At 43.0% G+C, this 16701-nt stretch overlaps 1 protein-coding gene and 1 long non-coding RNA gene across 2 annotated transcripts in view; both read right to left on the bottom strand.

Annotated features, from left to right (window-relative positions):
- The window catches only part of LOC114614014 (schlafen family member 12-like), a 30220-nt gene that overhangs the window by 2587 nt on the left and 10932 nt on the right, over nucleotides 1–16701 (bottom strand). Inside the window, exons 2-3 of the mRNA XM_028759466.1 lie at nucleotides 1552–2603; nucleotides 209–322 (exon numbers count right to left, since the gene is read on the bottom strand). Coding sequence (XP_028615299.1) covers nucleotides 209–322; nucleotides 1552–2603 — 1166 coding nt within the window. The remainder of the gene's footprint in view (nucleotides 1–208; nucleotides 323–1551; nucleotides 2604–16701) is intronic.
- On the bottom strand, nucleotides 13983–15758 carry LOC114614017. Its single transcript, XR_003710262.1, has 2 exons — nucleotides 15627–15758; nucleotides 13983–15052 (listed from the first exon to the last, which is right to left on the bottom strand). It is a non-coding gene; the product is annotated as an uncharacterized LOC114614017 (long non-coding RNA).

Raw genomic sequence — 16701 nt, 5'->3', positions numbered from 1 at the left:
GTGTGTGTGTGTGTGTGTGTGTGTGTGTGTGTGTGTGTGTGTGTGTGTCTGTGTGTGTCTGTGTGCACACCAAGTTAATCAATGGACCTGAAAGCAAGTAACACTCAAAGTGCAGGAAGCACAGAGACACCTTTCACCACAGAGCCAAGCTGAACAGGAGGCTGGAACTTTGTCACAGCAACCAACCAAGCAGCCACAGTGAAACTACCTGGAAGGAGAGCACTCTGTTGAGGAGCATCAGGATTGTCATCAGGAAAGCAGCTGTGGGGACCATGTGACAGTCTGTTTGATTGAAGAGTGTGTTTATCTTGCCTGGAAAAACCTGAGAAGACAAAGGTAATTTTAAGTTTCCCATAAATCCAATTACTCTTGCAAAACTCATTAAAAGTCTCAATTGAATCCCATGTTCCTAATCGAAAAGGAAGTCAGACTATAAGGTCAAAAAGAAACTACCAAATTAGACTCTGATGATACTGAACTGCATTACACTACCCTCAATAAAACACAGCTATAGAAAGGATGCTAAGAGTAGCTGAATGTATTGACCATTAGATAGGTACATTTTACTTTGTGTTTTGTTTGTGTTTTAAAATTGAGATAGGGTCTCACATAGCCCAGGCTAGCCTCAAAGACACTATTTAGCCAAGGATGACTGTGAATTTCTGATCTACCTGCATCTCCCTGCAAAGGGTTTGGATCACAAGTGCACTACCATGCCTAGTTTTAGGGTTCTATGCAGCACATGGGATTTAAGCCAGAGCTTTTTGTATGCTAGGCAAGCATTCTCCCAACTAAGAGATGTCAGCAGCTTTGGGTTACGTTAAAAGCAGTTAAATCTAGAAAGCAAGAGGCTGGTTGGGAAGGAGTTGGTGAAGAGTCTGAGAAGCTCGCAGTTTCAGAGACTGTAAGGTTCTGGTGTGAGTTCACATGAGGTTTTCATCTCCTAAAACCAGAATGACACCAGAGAACTGAGCTTCGGGCAGAAGTACCTGAGGGTGGACTTCAGTAGCCTTGCTGTACAGGAGACTGGGACAAGCAAGCTAGAAGTGGTCTGGAGACAGACAAGAGGAAGTGGATAGGCAACTCTGTGTGGATGTGTGACATTGAGGGTGCACGAAGGACAGTGTCCTTGCAAGGCTGTGCTGCTCAGCTTTCTGATGGAAATGCGCATGCCCTGAGGCTAGGATAGGACAACACTCTCATGATTCTGCTGCAAACAGTAGGGCTGCATTTTCCCCTGGCCTGAGACTTGGCAGGGATGTCAGCTTAACCTCCTGTGTCAGGTGACAAGATCCTTGAAGGGAATTATGAAGCCTGGCTGCTCCCTGTCCCTGTTCAGTTCCAGCTCCTGGAGAAGCAGGCTGTATCAGACTTGTGAAGGAAGCAGCTCACAGCAGTAGTTAAAGCAGTGAATATATTTTCCATAGGGAACCAGAGATCTCTAAAGTAGCTATTGATATGTGAGGAGTTTTCAGGTTGTCAAAGCCCAGAAAGCAATCTTCCAACCCCCGTGGCCCAATGGAAACTCATTATTAATCTCGGTTCCTAAACCTGCTGGAGCATCCATCTGCCGCTTCACCCATTCCTCTGCGGTAAACCTCTTCACACAACCGTCTTCCACGTGCCAGGATTCAGGATGTTCAGCGAACACTGCACAGCAGAATCTCTCCACTCTGAGTACACACACATATGAACACGCAGTTTCTGATTTGTGCACTTTGATGAATTTGCACGTGTACTTGATCTTCTCCTTCTCCTCACAGAAGTGAGTGACAGGCAGCTGTCTGATGCACTGTTCTATTTCACTCTCTAGAAGCACAAGATCGTCCTTCTCTGCTTCAAAACCAATAATTTTCTGGGTTTTGCCATTCAAACCAATGAACAAATATCCCCCGTCAGTGTTTGCAAATGCAGAAACAGTTTGGGGGAGAATCTCTAAAATCTTTTCCTTAGGAGTCAATTTTACTTCAGAATATGGGAATTTGATGAAACAGAATTTCTCCTCATAGGCAAGCCAGTCTCTGTTAAATAAGGTAAGACATTTATTTAGTAATTCATTATAGTCACTTTCTTCTGGTGAACTTGGTCTGGAATCTAATTTCTCTGCACAATATTGCCTGACTTTGAGGAACATCACCGCATCAACTGCTTTCAGTTCATCTGAGGATGAGATGAATCTCCTGTACAGGTTGGTTTTCAAGGTGGTAATGCCCTGGCCTTTCTTATTCGGCTTCCATGGTTTCACAAAAATGAAAAAGCAGTCTTTGTGTTGCATGAAGTCTAGATATTCATGAGGAAGTTGCAGGATACTGGGAAAGGAATTTACCAAATCCAGTCCTATTCCATCTCTGGTGAAGCTGTAGTTTTGATTTTTAATATGAGCCTTGACCACGCCCCCTCCAGAATTCAGCAGGGCGCACACAGCCTGTGTGAAATTTTTGGCCTCTCTTCTTCTCAGTTGACAATCTTTCATTGACTTCCTAGTCTTCTCTCCAAGTGTGATTTTTCCTACAGACAGAACCAGTTCAGCATAGTCTGTGTCCTGATCAACAGCGATGTTCATTTTCCAGTCACTGTCTCTGCTTCCCAGATGAAACCCTTTCCTGCAAGAGACAGACAGAGCCATTACAGAAGGACCTAAGCAGTTAGAGCCAGCTCTGCCTTACCACACAGAGTCCAACAATCTGAGCTGCTCCGGATGAATACTGTGCAGGACAAATGTGACATTTGCTTAGGGAATGTGGTGGTTTGAATATCCTTGGCCATGGGAAGTGGCACTATTAGGAGGTATGTCCTTACGGGAGTAGGTGTGTTCATGTTGGAGGAAGTGTGTCACAGTGTATGCAGGCTTTGAAGGGTCTTACTACTCAAGCTCCTGTCAGCACAGAAGAAAGGCCCCTCCTTTGAATCAAGATGTAAAACTCTCCACTCCTCCAACACCACGAGTACCTGCACTCTGCCTTGCTTCCAGTCATGATGATAATGAATTAAACTTCTGAAACTTAAAGCCAACTGTAAGTAAATGTTTTTCTTTATAAGAGTTGCCTTGGTCATGTGTCTCTTCACAGCAATAAAACACAAACTAAGACAGAAATTGGTACCAGACTGTGTATTGCTATGATAGTCCTGACTATGTTTTTGTCTGGAGAACTGTGGATTTTGAAACTTTGATTTTGGAAAGCAATGGAGTGCTATAATTGGGGCTTAATGAGGCATAGTAGTAGGACTATGGAAGGCATTGGTGGTGAGGCTGATTTGAAGTCTGGGGGATTGGCTAAGGAGGTTTCAGAGGAGAGGAATTTTAGGATATTATCCGTAGATCATTCTTATGTTTTAGTGAAGAATGTCACTGATTTTTTGACCTTGTTTGAAGAATCTGCTAGAGGATAAGATGAAGAGATTCAGATTATTGCATTGGCAAAGGAAGTCTAAAGAAAAGCCTAGCACAGACTTTGGCCTGTGGTTTACTCTCATGAAAAGTATTTTCATCAACCATAGCAAGCTTAGAACAGAAAATTACAGTATGTTTGGTTCAAATATTAAAGGGGCATCAGGAACTGGAACAGAGTTAAATCCTGTGTTCAAGAGTATTAAATGTAAGTAAGGGAGTGGTGACTTCAGGAGAATCTCCCACTCAGCTAAGCTTATTTATTGTTTATGCTTTTTCAGGTGAACAAGACATAGTTACATCATGTTAGGATTTTTTATGACCTGGTTATTGCTTTCATTTGGACTTTTTATCTGAAATTAACTACAATCCAGAACTTATATGATCTTGTGAAAAGATGAAGATGTTAGAAATTTTAGAGCCATTGGATACCTGCCAAGGAAAGCTGGTAATGAGTGGAACCAGCCAAGAAGAAGGAGGAGCGAAAAGAGGAGGAAGAGGAGGAGGAGGAGGAGGAGGAGGAGGAGGAGGAGGAGGAGAAAGAAGAGGAGCAAGAAGAAAGAAGAAGTAGAAGAAAGAAGTAGTAGTAGTTGTTGTTGTTTGCAGTCAAAGCTTCGAGGAGTCAGACATCAGACACAGAGATGCAGAGTTTGGAGATTGCCCAGATGGTTTTCTGTCTTGATTTGGTCCTATATTTCCTCACTATGATTTTTTGGAATAGTAATGTATATCCTGTGATGCTGGAAGTATGTGATCTGAATTTTGTTTTTGATTTTGTATTTGATTATAGTTAAGAGACTGAACAAATCTCAGAAGAGATTTGAACTTTGGACTATTAAACACTTTTGAGGCTGTGATAGTCTATGGGGAATTTTGAGGTTGAACTAAATGCATAATGTTGTAACTAGGTATGGCCCCCATAGTCTCCTGTTGTTAGGAGCCACGTCCGCCATCGCAAGATGGCGCCGGTTTCCTGCTTCCTGGTTCTTCTTGGGAGCCTTGCTTGAATGTGCGCCTGCGCAAGGCGCGAAAACCAGTATGCTAATTTGGCGACATCATAAGAGCCAATGAGTGTGCGGCACATCTCCCAAAGCGCTATATAAGCCACAAGCTTTTGGGGTTTGGGGTCCCTCGCCTCACTACCATCTAAGAGAGCTGTAACACTACCATCTAAGAGAGCTGTAACACTAAAAGAGCTGTAACAATAAAAATGCTGCCAGAAGAATCCTGAGCGTGGCGTTCTCCTTTTCGGCGAGGCGGCGCCCCGCAACTGGTGAACGAAACCCGGGAGACGAAGCCGAACATCTCGGTGTTTTATCCAGTTTCGAGGGACCCTGTTAGCTCAACAGAGGATTCAGAACTGGCCGCGCGAGAGGTCTAGACGCTTTTCTGCAAGGTATGGTGGATCCTGTCTATTTTGCTATTGCTATCCCCGTTTGGGCCGTGGTAGTTCTTGTGCTCTGCTTCTGTCTTAACTGCCATACACAAGGGAAGGAGTGTACTTGCCCTCCGTGTATTCAGGAGCTGTAAGTCACAGGTAGATAACTGTGCAAGCTCGTTCCCTCTAAGCAGTATGGGTAACCACCAAATGAAGCCGCTTCTCTCAGCAATGCAGGAGTTGTTGCGTGAGCGTGGTTTAAAGGTTCCCGAGAAAGTGTTGTGTAATTTTCTGCGAGATGTGGATAGAGTAGCTCCCTGGTTTGTATCCACGGGGTCCTTGTCAAAGGGCTCCTGGGACAAGCTCGGCAGCGACTTGATTAATGAAAGGGAGAAGGGAAAGTTAAGACCAGGCACATGGCCGCTGTACAAAATGGTTAGAGCCTGTATAGAGGATGCAAAATGCCAAGATAAGGTAAGAGAGGGACAAAAAGCTTTGGCAGAACACCAGGATAGCCTATCAGAAGCAGAAAAGGAAAAGAGCGCTAAGAATAGAACGAAGAAAAAAGAAGAAATTAAAAAAGAAGTAGCTACAAAAGTGGAACAGAAAGGGCCTAAGAAAAAGTTGTACCCAGTGTTAACTGAGTTTCAGAATTTAAGAATTAATGACTCTGCCTCTGAGGAGACGTCCTCGGGGGACGAAGAAGATACAGAGGATACCGACACCTCATCCTCTGATAGTGTGTTAGATCTTGAGGAACAGGCAGAGTTAGATACAGAAGCAGCTCGTTATGAGTCTGAAAGACACGGTCTGGATTCGCCTTATGCACCGGGGTATGCCCCATCTGCCCCACCATTGGAGGAAGTAGTTAGAGTTAAAAAGAAAAAACCAAAAGAGAGACAGGAAAGACTGCCGTCCAATTCTCTTATTACAGCTAAGGAGAGAAAAAAGATAAGAGTAGCCTTTCCTGTATGGGAAGATGCTAACCAAACCAGGCAACATTCACAGCTAGATTTAAAACAATTAAAAGCGCTAGCCGAATCAGTACAGACTTATGGAATCAATGCCTCTTTTACTCAGGCATTAATAGAAAGACTTGTGGTCAGTGCCATGACACCAGATGACTGGTATAATACTGTTAAGGCTTGCCTGACTATGGGACAGTATCTACATTGGAAATCTATTTTTCAAGAATTTTGTGCTTCACAGGCAAGACAAAATTTAGCTCAGGGGCATCCACAGTGGAACTTTGACATGCTTACAGGGCAGGGACAATGGGCTATCAATCAAACGGCCTACCCTGTAGAAGTATATGAGCAAATTAATAAAGCAGCTGTAAAAGCATGGAAAAGCCTACCTAACAAAGGACAGGTTTCAGGAAACTTGACAAAAATTATCCAAGGGAACACTGAGCCATTCTCAGACTATGTGGCTAGGATGATGGAGGAGGCAGGAAGGATTTTTGGAGATCCTGAGACGGCCATGCCTCTCATAGAACAACTAATTTTTGAACAGTGTACTAGAGAGTGCAGAAATGCTATTACACCTTGGAAAGGAAAAGGACTAAATGCATGGATGAAGGCTTGTAGAGAAATAGGAGGACCTCTATCTAATGCCGGATTGGCAGCTGCTGTTTTAGCGGCTCAGAGGACCTCTAATGTTAAATGTTTCAGGTGTGGAAAGCTGGGACACATACAAAGACAATGTAGAGCACCTGGCACTAACAATCGTCCAAAGGTGCCTGGAATGTGTCCTAGGTGTAATGTGCTATTGTAGCGATAGTGTTGCAAAGATTTTCAGAGCCTATAAACATAAATTCAGATTCGCATTATGTTGTAGGAGCTGTTAAACAATTAGAAGTGGCTGATTTTATCCACCCTAAAAGCATGGTTGCTGAGATATTTAAAGATATTCAACACCATATTCGCAATAGGTGTCACCCATTTTTTATTCAACACATGAGAGCATATTCATTGCTTACTGGGCCTATGTCTCAGGCTAATGCTATTGCTGATAAAGCCACTAAAAACCTATATTGGGTAAGCTCGCCATTAGAAGGCGCAGTTGAATTCCATAATCTCTATCATGTACCAGCCAATACCCTAAGATTAAAGTTTCATTTAACTCGTGCAGAAGCGCGAGATATTGTTCTGAAATGTACCTCCTGTGCAGAATTTAGACCCTCTCCATCTATAGGGGTCAATCCCAGAGGTCTGCAACCTCTTCATATCTGGCAAATGGATGTTACACATTGCAATGACTTTGGAAAACAAAAATTTATTCATGTATCTGTGGATACATGCTCTGGCATCATTCATGCCACCCCCCTTGCAGGAGAAAAAGTGTCACATGTTATTACTCACTGTCTTGAAGCCTGGGCTGCTTGGGGCAAGCCCCTTCAGCTGAAGACTGATAATGCACCAGCTTATACATCTAAAACTTTTCAACAGTTTTGTCTGAGGCTTGGTGTCCGTCATATAACTGGCTTGCCATATAATCCTCAGGCACAAGGGATTGTGGAACGTGCCAATGGCACGTTGAAAACTTATTTACAAAAACAAAAGGGAGGAATAGGCCCCAACATGGGACCTAAGACATCTATCTCCCTAGCCCTATTTACCTTAAATTTTTTAAATCTGGATTCTGATGGACAATCTGCTGCTGACAGACATGTGGCTCCAAGTCCTCAAAAAGAATATGTTAAATGGAAAGATATCTTAACTAACCAATGGAAGGGCCCGGATCCAGTTTTAGTGAGATCCCGGGGAGCTATCTGTGTTTTCCCACAGGATCAAGAAAATCCAATCTGGATACCAAGCAGACTGACCAGAACTGTGAAAGAGGACTCACCAACCCCTGAAGAAAATGCTAAAGGTCCTGCTGATGATCTGCCTGCTTGAGAGAGCGATAAGTATACCATTGTGGGCTGTGGTAAGATCATGGCCAGTTCCCATCCCAGTACATTCCCACTCTAAAGTACTGCCAATGTTTACATCATCGAGCTGTCAGCTGGAGGCACCATGTGCCATACCTTTAAACAAAGAGACTGTCAAGTATAATGCATCAAAATTTAGATTAAATGATACCTTGTGTTTCACCATAACAAACAGGGCAGAGACCCCATGCGTTGTACTTCGCAATGCTACATTGGGACACTGGATTGATCCACTTGGAGATTCCCAAATAGGCACTGGTGTCCTGCTCGAGGTATTCAATAACATAGTGGCAGGACAATCTGAGGCCAGTGGAAATACATCTAACAAAAAACAGTCCCCTGTGAATATCACTACATTATTGCTAAAAAGTAAGGTAACCATACTTGAACGATCATATTGGCAAACCAATAATGCAACTAATGTCAGAGTGTGGCCATGGTGCCCTCCAGATCAGTCATTTCCACCAGTGTTTACGCACTGCCAATCTAAAAGGATGCCTAAGGTAGAAGTATCTCGAGGCTTCACGTTATCGCCACCTCTAAAAAGGATGGCTATGACAGGAAATAAAACAGGGAAGGTAAACGAATGGCCATTTTATCAATGGGTGTTGACAAATTTAGCGGGGGCTGCTACCAGTTTATCAGCCTTTGCAACTCTAGGTGAGTCACAACATGACATTTGGAATGTATCAGCAACCAGAACTGATACTACACCAGTGATATTGAATGATATTAAATATAATAACTTGTTGGCAAATTATTCAGCCAAAAGGGCAGCAGTTTGTGTTTCGGCTCCCTTCTTTTTTATTTTAGCAGAATTTAAAAATAAAAGCAGCATATTAGATTGTGCGAATGTCACCTGCCATTTGACAGAATGCTGGAATGGGTCCGCATCTTTAGCACTGCTGGTGCGGGTTCCGACCTTTGTCCCTATACCGGTGGATGCCGATCCCAATTAATTTCCAATAATCTCCTTAATTAGAGAAAAGAGAGATTTTGGCATCACGGCGGCCATTGTGACGGCCGTTGCAATGTTGGCTGCTGCAGCGGTGACTGCGGGTATTGCCCTAGCCAATCAAGTTCAAGCAGCAGAAACAATAAATAATATAGTGAATGCCTCGGCAGATGCTATGGTAAAACAGCATAAAATGAATAGCCATTTGATTTCTGGGATACTGCTTGCTAATCAGCAAATAGATCTATTACAAAGCAAAATGGAAGAAATTGCTGATATTCTTCAAGTAAGCTGTGTAAGTCATACTAAACACATGTGTATCACACCCTTGAAATATAACAATGAGTCTTTTACAGAAAGTACTAAATTATCTAATTTTTTACAAGGAAATTGGTCACAACAGGCTGAGGAGCTACAAGAAGAACTCCTGCTCACGATTGCTGTTTTGAATGGGACCAGAATAAACCCGATTGATGTTGAAGACTTCACTTCCTGGCTCAAGTCCGCCTTCTCCTTTTTTAAGGAGTGGGTGGGGGTAGGAATGTTTGGCTGTATGATCTTTGGGGGAGTGCTGATCACACTCTGGTTGCTCTGCAAATTTAAAAAACAACATCGTAGAGATAAAGTACTTATCACTCAAGCACTGCTTGCCTTAGAGCAGGGAACATCCCCTCAAGCTTGGTTGAATATGCTTAAACAATGAGACACTATCATTCAATGGGGTACCCTGAGGGCTCGTGTTCCCATTGCACCAGGAATCCTGAGTGGTAGTCCTCCACACTTCCCAGGGCTCGGGTTCCCATTGCACGGGAGATAAGTGTGGAGGGTCTCACAACTGTTTAACTGCCTTGAACGCCTTACTGCTAGAACAGTGGGCTTGATCGGCGAAATAACAGTTGGAAAATTGTTGCAGCAATTTAATAAAAAAGGGGCAGATGTTAGGAGCCGCGTCCACCATCGCAAGATGGCGCCGGTTTCCTGCTTCCTGGTTCTTCTTGCGAGCCTTGCTTGAATGTGAGCCTGCGCAAGGCGCGAAAACCAGTATGCTAATTTGGCGACATCATAAGAGCCAATGAGTGTGCGGCACATCTCCCAAAGCGCTATATAAGCCACAAGCTTTTGGGGTTTGGGGTCCCTCGCCTCACTACCATCTAAGAGAGCTGTAACACTAAAAGAGCTGTAACAATAAAAATGCTGCCAGAAGAATCCTGAGCGTGACGTTCTCCTTTTCGGCGAGGCGGCGCCCCGCATCCTGTGTTTGAACAAGTCTATGGGAACAACAGAGTGGCATGTGCTGGCTTAAATATGCTAAGCCTGTGGGAAGAGGCAGTATTAGGTGATGTGACCTTGTTGGCATATGTGTGTTCTTTTTGGAGGAAGTGTGCACTGTGTAGGCGAGCTTTCAGGGTGCTCAAGCTCCACTCAGTGTAGAAGAGAGTGCCCTCCTGTCTTTGGATCAAGATGTAGAACTCTCAGCTCCTCAAGTATCATGTCGCCTGTACACTGTCTTTCTGTCTGCCATCACCCCGTGATCATGGACTGAACCTCTACCCCAATTAAATATTTGCTTTGGTAAGAGCTGCCTTGGTAATGGTGTCTCTTCACAGCAATAAAACACAACTAAGACAGCAAAGGCTGGGACAATTCTGAACTGACTACAGTAACTTGTGCAGCTTGTAATTTTTCACATTTGTTTCTATGACTGTATATGGTTCTTCTTGTAGTTGTTTTGAATTAAGAAACTTCATTAAGTGTATTCACCCTCCATGCCACTGTATTATACAAATGACTTCAAGGCTAGGGTTAGGGGTGGTTATGAGCCCCATGTGACATTTGGGAATTGGACCTGGGTCCTCTGTAGGGCAACAAGCACTCTTAACGACTGAATCAACTCTCTCTGCCCTACAGAAAGACCTTTAACATAAGTGTTTGCTGTGCATTGAGTATGGTATCCTACCTAACCTTCTTTGATGTCCCTATCCCATCTGTTCCCTATATTCCCTTAGACAATGTCATCTCTACTTTCACGTTTTATACACACACGTGGTTGCACAGATGTATAGTGTATAAACTGTAGTAAGCACAACTGAGAGGAATGGTATGAGATTTATCTGAGACTGGTTTGATTTTCCTTAATCTGATTATGTCCTGTAATACTATCCCTTCTCTTTCCTTCTTTTGTGGAAATTTGAGTGACACTCAGTGATTTGTGTAGAGAGAATCTTTTTTGCAATACATAGTTTTGCCTGTCAATAAAAAGACCCATGGCCAATGAGCTATGGAAGGATGATAAAGTGGGTCATTCTTAAGGGCAAGGGAGAATCTTGGAAAGAAACAGATGCAGCAAAAGAAAATTTGGCCCAGACAATGCATGACAGTTACATGAAACTGAGGACCAGGTAACCCGTCATGTGGTAGAACTTAAAATAAAATAATGGGATGATTACATTATGAGATAGTCAGGAAATGATCCAAGGCTTTTGCCTTAGGCATTTCTTCATATATAAGAAGTCTTATAGTTTCTCTTTCTGGAAACAAAGAGAATGGGTGTGGGGCAGTGGATCGTGAGAAGCCTGGTTAGGTCAAGCTGGGCTTGATGCCCTGGAGACCCAGAAGGGACGATAGGAGCTTCACCTGCTCATGACTCCAGGTCCCTGTCATATAGCTACAGCCCCCCATCGAGAGAATTGTGGCCATTAGTCACATGGGGGCAGTGCCCACAAGGTAAGGCATCTCAGGCCAAGTCAACAGGAAGTACCTGCTGTCAGACCCACCCCACCCAAAACTCTATATAAGATCCTATCTGGAAGGAATGCCCTTTTTCCTGTGCTTGAACTCTCCTGCCAGACCGGGCCTAAGATCTTCATATTTAGCTTCTGTTACACAGACCAACAGATGGGTGTAAAAACACAAGTTTACAGAAGGCACCCACTTATGTGCTCTTAGAATGCAAGCTGAGAAAAAAAAAACTCCTGGGTGGAAGATGGTTTCCTACCCAAGGAAAGAGAAACCCTGGAGAGGCTGAATGCAGACGTGCAGGCCTTTATCCTCTACAGGGGCCTCTAAGCAGCAGGTAGAGCAGGGAACCAAAACCTCAAGGCAAGCCCCACAGGAAAAAACTTCTCAGAGCCTTGATGAATAGACTCTGCTCTCGGCTGGTACACATATGGTATGAGGACCAATTCTCATGGCAGGGCAAATAGAGTCTCCAGCTTCCAAATCAACAAGGGCAGCCTGCTGAACTGAGCTGAAGGGGCATAGACATGTACTGGTCTGAGAAGCCAGTAGATACACAGGAGGGCAAAAAGAACCTTTGTCAGAGCTGCAGTGGAACTGAAAAGCTCCAAACCTCTTAACTGGTAAGACATTAAGTTTAAAAACACTAAAAGAGGAAGGAAACTGGGTATAAATAATCATAAATGTTAAAATGGAAAAAACAAGGACATAATTCATCTTGATCCCATTTCATTTTAGTTTGCTTATCTGCATACAATTAACTATTTATTTAAAATTGATTACAATTGTATAGATCCATTTTAAGAGAGATCAGAATAAAATAGACTTTGATAAGACATGGACTGAAAGATGGAATGTTAGATTGCAGACCATAGAACAGAGATTAGAGGAATAATAAATCAGAATAAAGACATTCAGAAGAATCCAATTCAGAACCTACAATAACAACCAAACTGATGGTTCCAGATGATAGAGGAGGGGCAACCTGTGGTTACAAAACCACAGTCATCTTTCCCAGTAATTTTGCAGGACATACCTGCTGAAGGTAGGAAACAAGGTTATGATGTGATTGGGTGGCATAAAGAAGGTGAAGGAAGTTCAGGCAGAAAAGGACCCAGCAGTTGAATTACTCTATTCACTGCTCTTAAAACTGTTATCATCATCCAATTTCCTCATTTGTTAAAAAAAACAAACAAACACAGGGAAATTCCATGGGCTGGAATATGCTGAGCCTCCAGATGGTCTAGTACCTGTTATTCATGGGCCTGTAATTTTTCTTTTGTCATAGGCCACTGCTCTTGCCACACAGGTCTGTTTGATAATCATTAGGGGCAAGGCTGTTGGTCTGTCAGCAGTGGCCCCTTTCATAAATTTGGAAACTCAATCCCTGCTTCTGGACAATGGACATAGCTTGATTGTTCTCTTTCACCCATATCAATACCTTCTCCAGGAGCATCTATCATATCACCCCTCCTTTCCTGATTTGTTGTCCATGGAATTTCGGGAATATTAATTTGAGAACCCCATTGTTGTAAAATGTCCCTTTCCCATACATTTGTGGGTATGTCAGCAACAACAGGTCTCAACTTCCCTCTTTGCACTCTGGTCCCACACAGTTAATCCACTGGACATTTTGTCTTATTTGTGATAATTTATCAATTCCTAAATACTATGTGTCAACCTTCTGAAGTAGCCAATCTGGATTCTGATACTTTGGGAAAGTATTCTAACCTCAGCTCCTGGATTCACTAAACCTATTTCAACACCATTCATTTGTGCCATTAGTTTGGGTCTCTGATCATTAACCAGTGTCTGCCAGAACACAGGTTTCCCAATACTCCACAAAGCACCTCTTCTTTCTATTCTACAGAGGAGTTGGGAATGAAGGACTGGAGATCCACAGACCCATGAGGAGGCCAGGACCAGTGGTTCCCAAACTCCAAGTCATATAGGCTTCACCAAGTCATGAAGAGCTGGGAGTAGATTTGGGGCCTGGAGGCTGAGGACAGCATCTAGCTCTGGGCTAGATGAAATGGAGGCTCTAGCCCAGCTTAGCTCAGAGGTGACTGACCTTGGGTGGTGGTTGGCTGGAAGCACAGAAGGGCCTTCTACAGGAGATTTAAGTTGAGCTTCTGTAGGTGAAGGCCTTCTCCATGTTCATCAAGGTGGTGGTAGATGAAAGAGACAGTCTTTGATTCCAAACTTGTTATTGGTTGTTCATTGTGGAAAATGGATGTGTATCCACTTCTCAGGGTGGACCTGAGATTAAATACTTTTTTCAGGGAGAAATATGTGGGAAGGAAAGTTTATTGGCTAAACCCTCAGGGCATCTGGGTACCTCATTAACATGGAGAACTCTGTTTTGGGCTATGCAACTGAAGTGGGGAGCACACCTTGTGTTCCAGGGCAGGAATCTGGCAGGGAGGGTGGTAGGGAGCATGGAGGCACCTACTGTCTTAGATGTGTACCCATTGAGTCTCCGGGGTCTCAGACCCATTCTACCTTACCAAGCTGGCATGGTTTACTGTCACATACATACATACATACATACACCCACACACATGCACACATTGGGTGGATGGAACAAAGCTCCAATGAGCAAGCTTCAACAGCTTTATTTTTTCTCAGAAAGCTTATATAATTTGCCAAAATACTCCAGCAAAACAAAAATCACAATGTGGTTATATTCTATTTTTCTTTAAGTGAATGGTTACAATGAATATACAGAAGAAAAAACATGTTTCCTATTACCCTCACATGAGCAGATGTTATACACATTATGGACTAAAAACAAAAACAAATTAATCTCAAGAACCCACATACATTCCTAAGTAACCAACTTGTTATAGATTACCAAAGTGTAAGCAAGCAAGGTAATGTTCTCAGCCAATCTCTCCCACTGACATATGGCAATTATCTTATCATTCATCTTAAAATGTAACCTCATTAAAAAATCTTAAGAGTATCACAAATTTAAACTTTTATATAAAAACAATCAGTCATTATTACTGTAAATCTTCAGGGTGCGCAACTACTCATTAACATTTTTCATTAAATCCTGTCAGGAATCTGAGGGTAAATATGATACAAGAAATTAATCATTGCCTTGGTCACCAGCCCAGCTTTAGCTCGAGAGTCACATCAGCCATAGCTGGACTGCCATTGTTCTTGTTGCCTGAATTCAAAACATTTCTAGCTAAAGTATTCAGAGTGAATCTTTCTGAACTTCAAACTGTTTCCTAAGATTTTCTACATCAAAGCCACTAGCAAAAGAATCTTAACCTAACTTTACTACAATCTACATCTCCAAATTCTTTCTGAGGGTGGTGGACATTTCTAACAATCTACATCTCTAAGTCCTCTCTGAGGGCGGTGGATGAGTCATTGATCTGCTCCAGCAGCAATGCTTGAAAAAGATCAATCACTATTCTTGTAAGTACCAATGACACTGCCCAGTGAGGAGCTGGAAGCCACCTTGGAGTTTTCATACAACTCACGGATTACAACAGATGTGGTGACTTTGAAGACAATGAGCAGAGGAAAACTCCACAACAGCATGAAGTCCTCAGGACAGGTAGACCTCGGGGTTCTGCCTCTGATGTGGTTGTGCTAACCGGTGGGGCACATTCCCTGAGTTCTGAAGCGGTTTTGTTGTTCCTCCTGCATGGAACCAAACATTTGGTTATTCCTCCTTTCACATCCATATATCACAGAGGTTCTATTATCCTCTATGTTTAACCTGAGAATCACAAGGGAAAGAAGAGTTCCAGACTTTTTGAACCAAAATTGAAGCAAGCTTTAATTAAATACTGGCCAATGTTAGGTCTCAAACATGGGACAAATGGCTGAGGTGCATATTTAATCTATCAAAGCAATAGGGGCATCAGGTTCTCCACGAATCCCACAGTCCCGACCAGACACTGGGGCCCTCCTGGAAGGCATGCCCTGCTCCCTACCCTGAATTTTCCAGCTCAGGGCTGGGCTGCTTTTCCCCAACAGCACTCCCATATATAATTCAACCAGTTTAGTTACCAGACACTTTTGTCCCTCCTTTGGGCCTCCTGGCTGCTGCACCTGGTACCACTCTCTCCTTCCTCCCTCTCCCCAAGCTCTTCCCATGGCTAGGAACATGTTTATTCTGACTCTCCAAGATGATTTTGCCTCTGACTATATCTCCCTTTGATCCACAATAAACTTTCTTTCCCGCCATATCTGAACCTGTCCCCTTCCTTACTTTTTATTTCTTTATTTCATCCTTGTGGTACCGAAAACCAGGGCAAGTCATGTTTTCTTTCTTTTTTTCTTTCTTTTTTCCATTCAGCCAGGATGAAGGATTCTGCTCAGAACCACTTCATGGTTCCCAGAAAATGGCGGGGGAGGTAGTTTGCAGAGTCATATAAAGGCAAACCCATAAGGCCACTGGATTTTCTATCACAGCCAATTAAAGGCTAGCATGTATCCTGACGTACTTCCTGCTTTTGTAGCTCTCCTCCCACCCCTAAATTCAGGCAGTGGCAAGCAAGTATCCTGACTTCCTTCCTGCCTTCATACCTCTTGCCTAAATCCAATCAGGGGCAAGCATTCATTGCTACGTTTTCTGCATAGAAACCTCCTGCCTACATGTGATCAACTTCATCCAGTGTAGTATGCTCAAACAAACTTCTTTAGGAACAGTGAAAGCATGTGCCTCATTTTTTCCCACAAAGAATAACCTCCAGCATTTCAGGAAGTATCTGTCTTCGGGCAAGGGCCTTACAGACTACAGTCAGTTTTGTCTAATGGACTCTGGGGCACAGAGATTAAAACTTAAAACATAACTTTGTCTCTCACACTCGCCCTCCTCTCTTTGAAGTCTTTTCCCCACTGCTCATGGGCTCCTTCTGCTCCTGGCATCCACCATTACTTTCTTTTATCTTAATAGACAAGTATAGCAATTGGAGATTAAGATCTGTGTGAGAGAGAACACATCTTTCTGATCCTGAGGTAAAATGTTATTTTCTATATTAGATAATCTTCTAAAGTGTCTATAATTTGTGTGTGTGTGTGCGTGCATGTGTATGTGTGTTTGAAAAAAATGTTCCATTAAGTATATGGACTAAGTTTCCATCATTCATTTGTCTCAGGCAGTTGTGTCCTCATGAAGAGTGGCAGTTGTCAAATATGAATGTAAATGGACTATCAACAGATTTGTGCTTGCCCAGAGGTTACTAGACAGTGGCAATAACCCCCCATCCAACCTACGTGTAAGCCACTTTGCCAGTATTTGAGTTAAAGGTAAGTAAAAATCTTATTCCCTTCCTCCCTTCTCC

The sequence above is a fragment of the Grammomys surdaster genome, unplaced genomic scaffold (assembly GCF_004785775.1).
Source record: "Grammomys surdaster isolate TR1022 unplaced genomic scaffold, NIH_TR_1.0 126285, whole genome shotgun sequence".
Taxonomy (NCBI): domain Eukaryota; kingdom Metazoa; phylum Chordata; class Mammalia; order Rodentia; family Muridae; genus Grammomys; species Grammomys surdaster.
The sequence above is the reverse complement of the archived record's forward strand: the minus strand, read 5'-3'. Positions and strand labels throughout refer to the sequence as shown.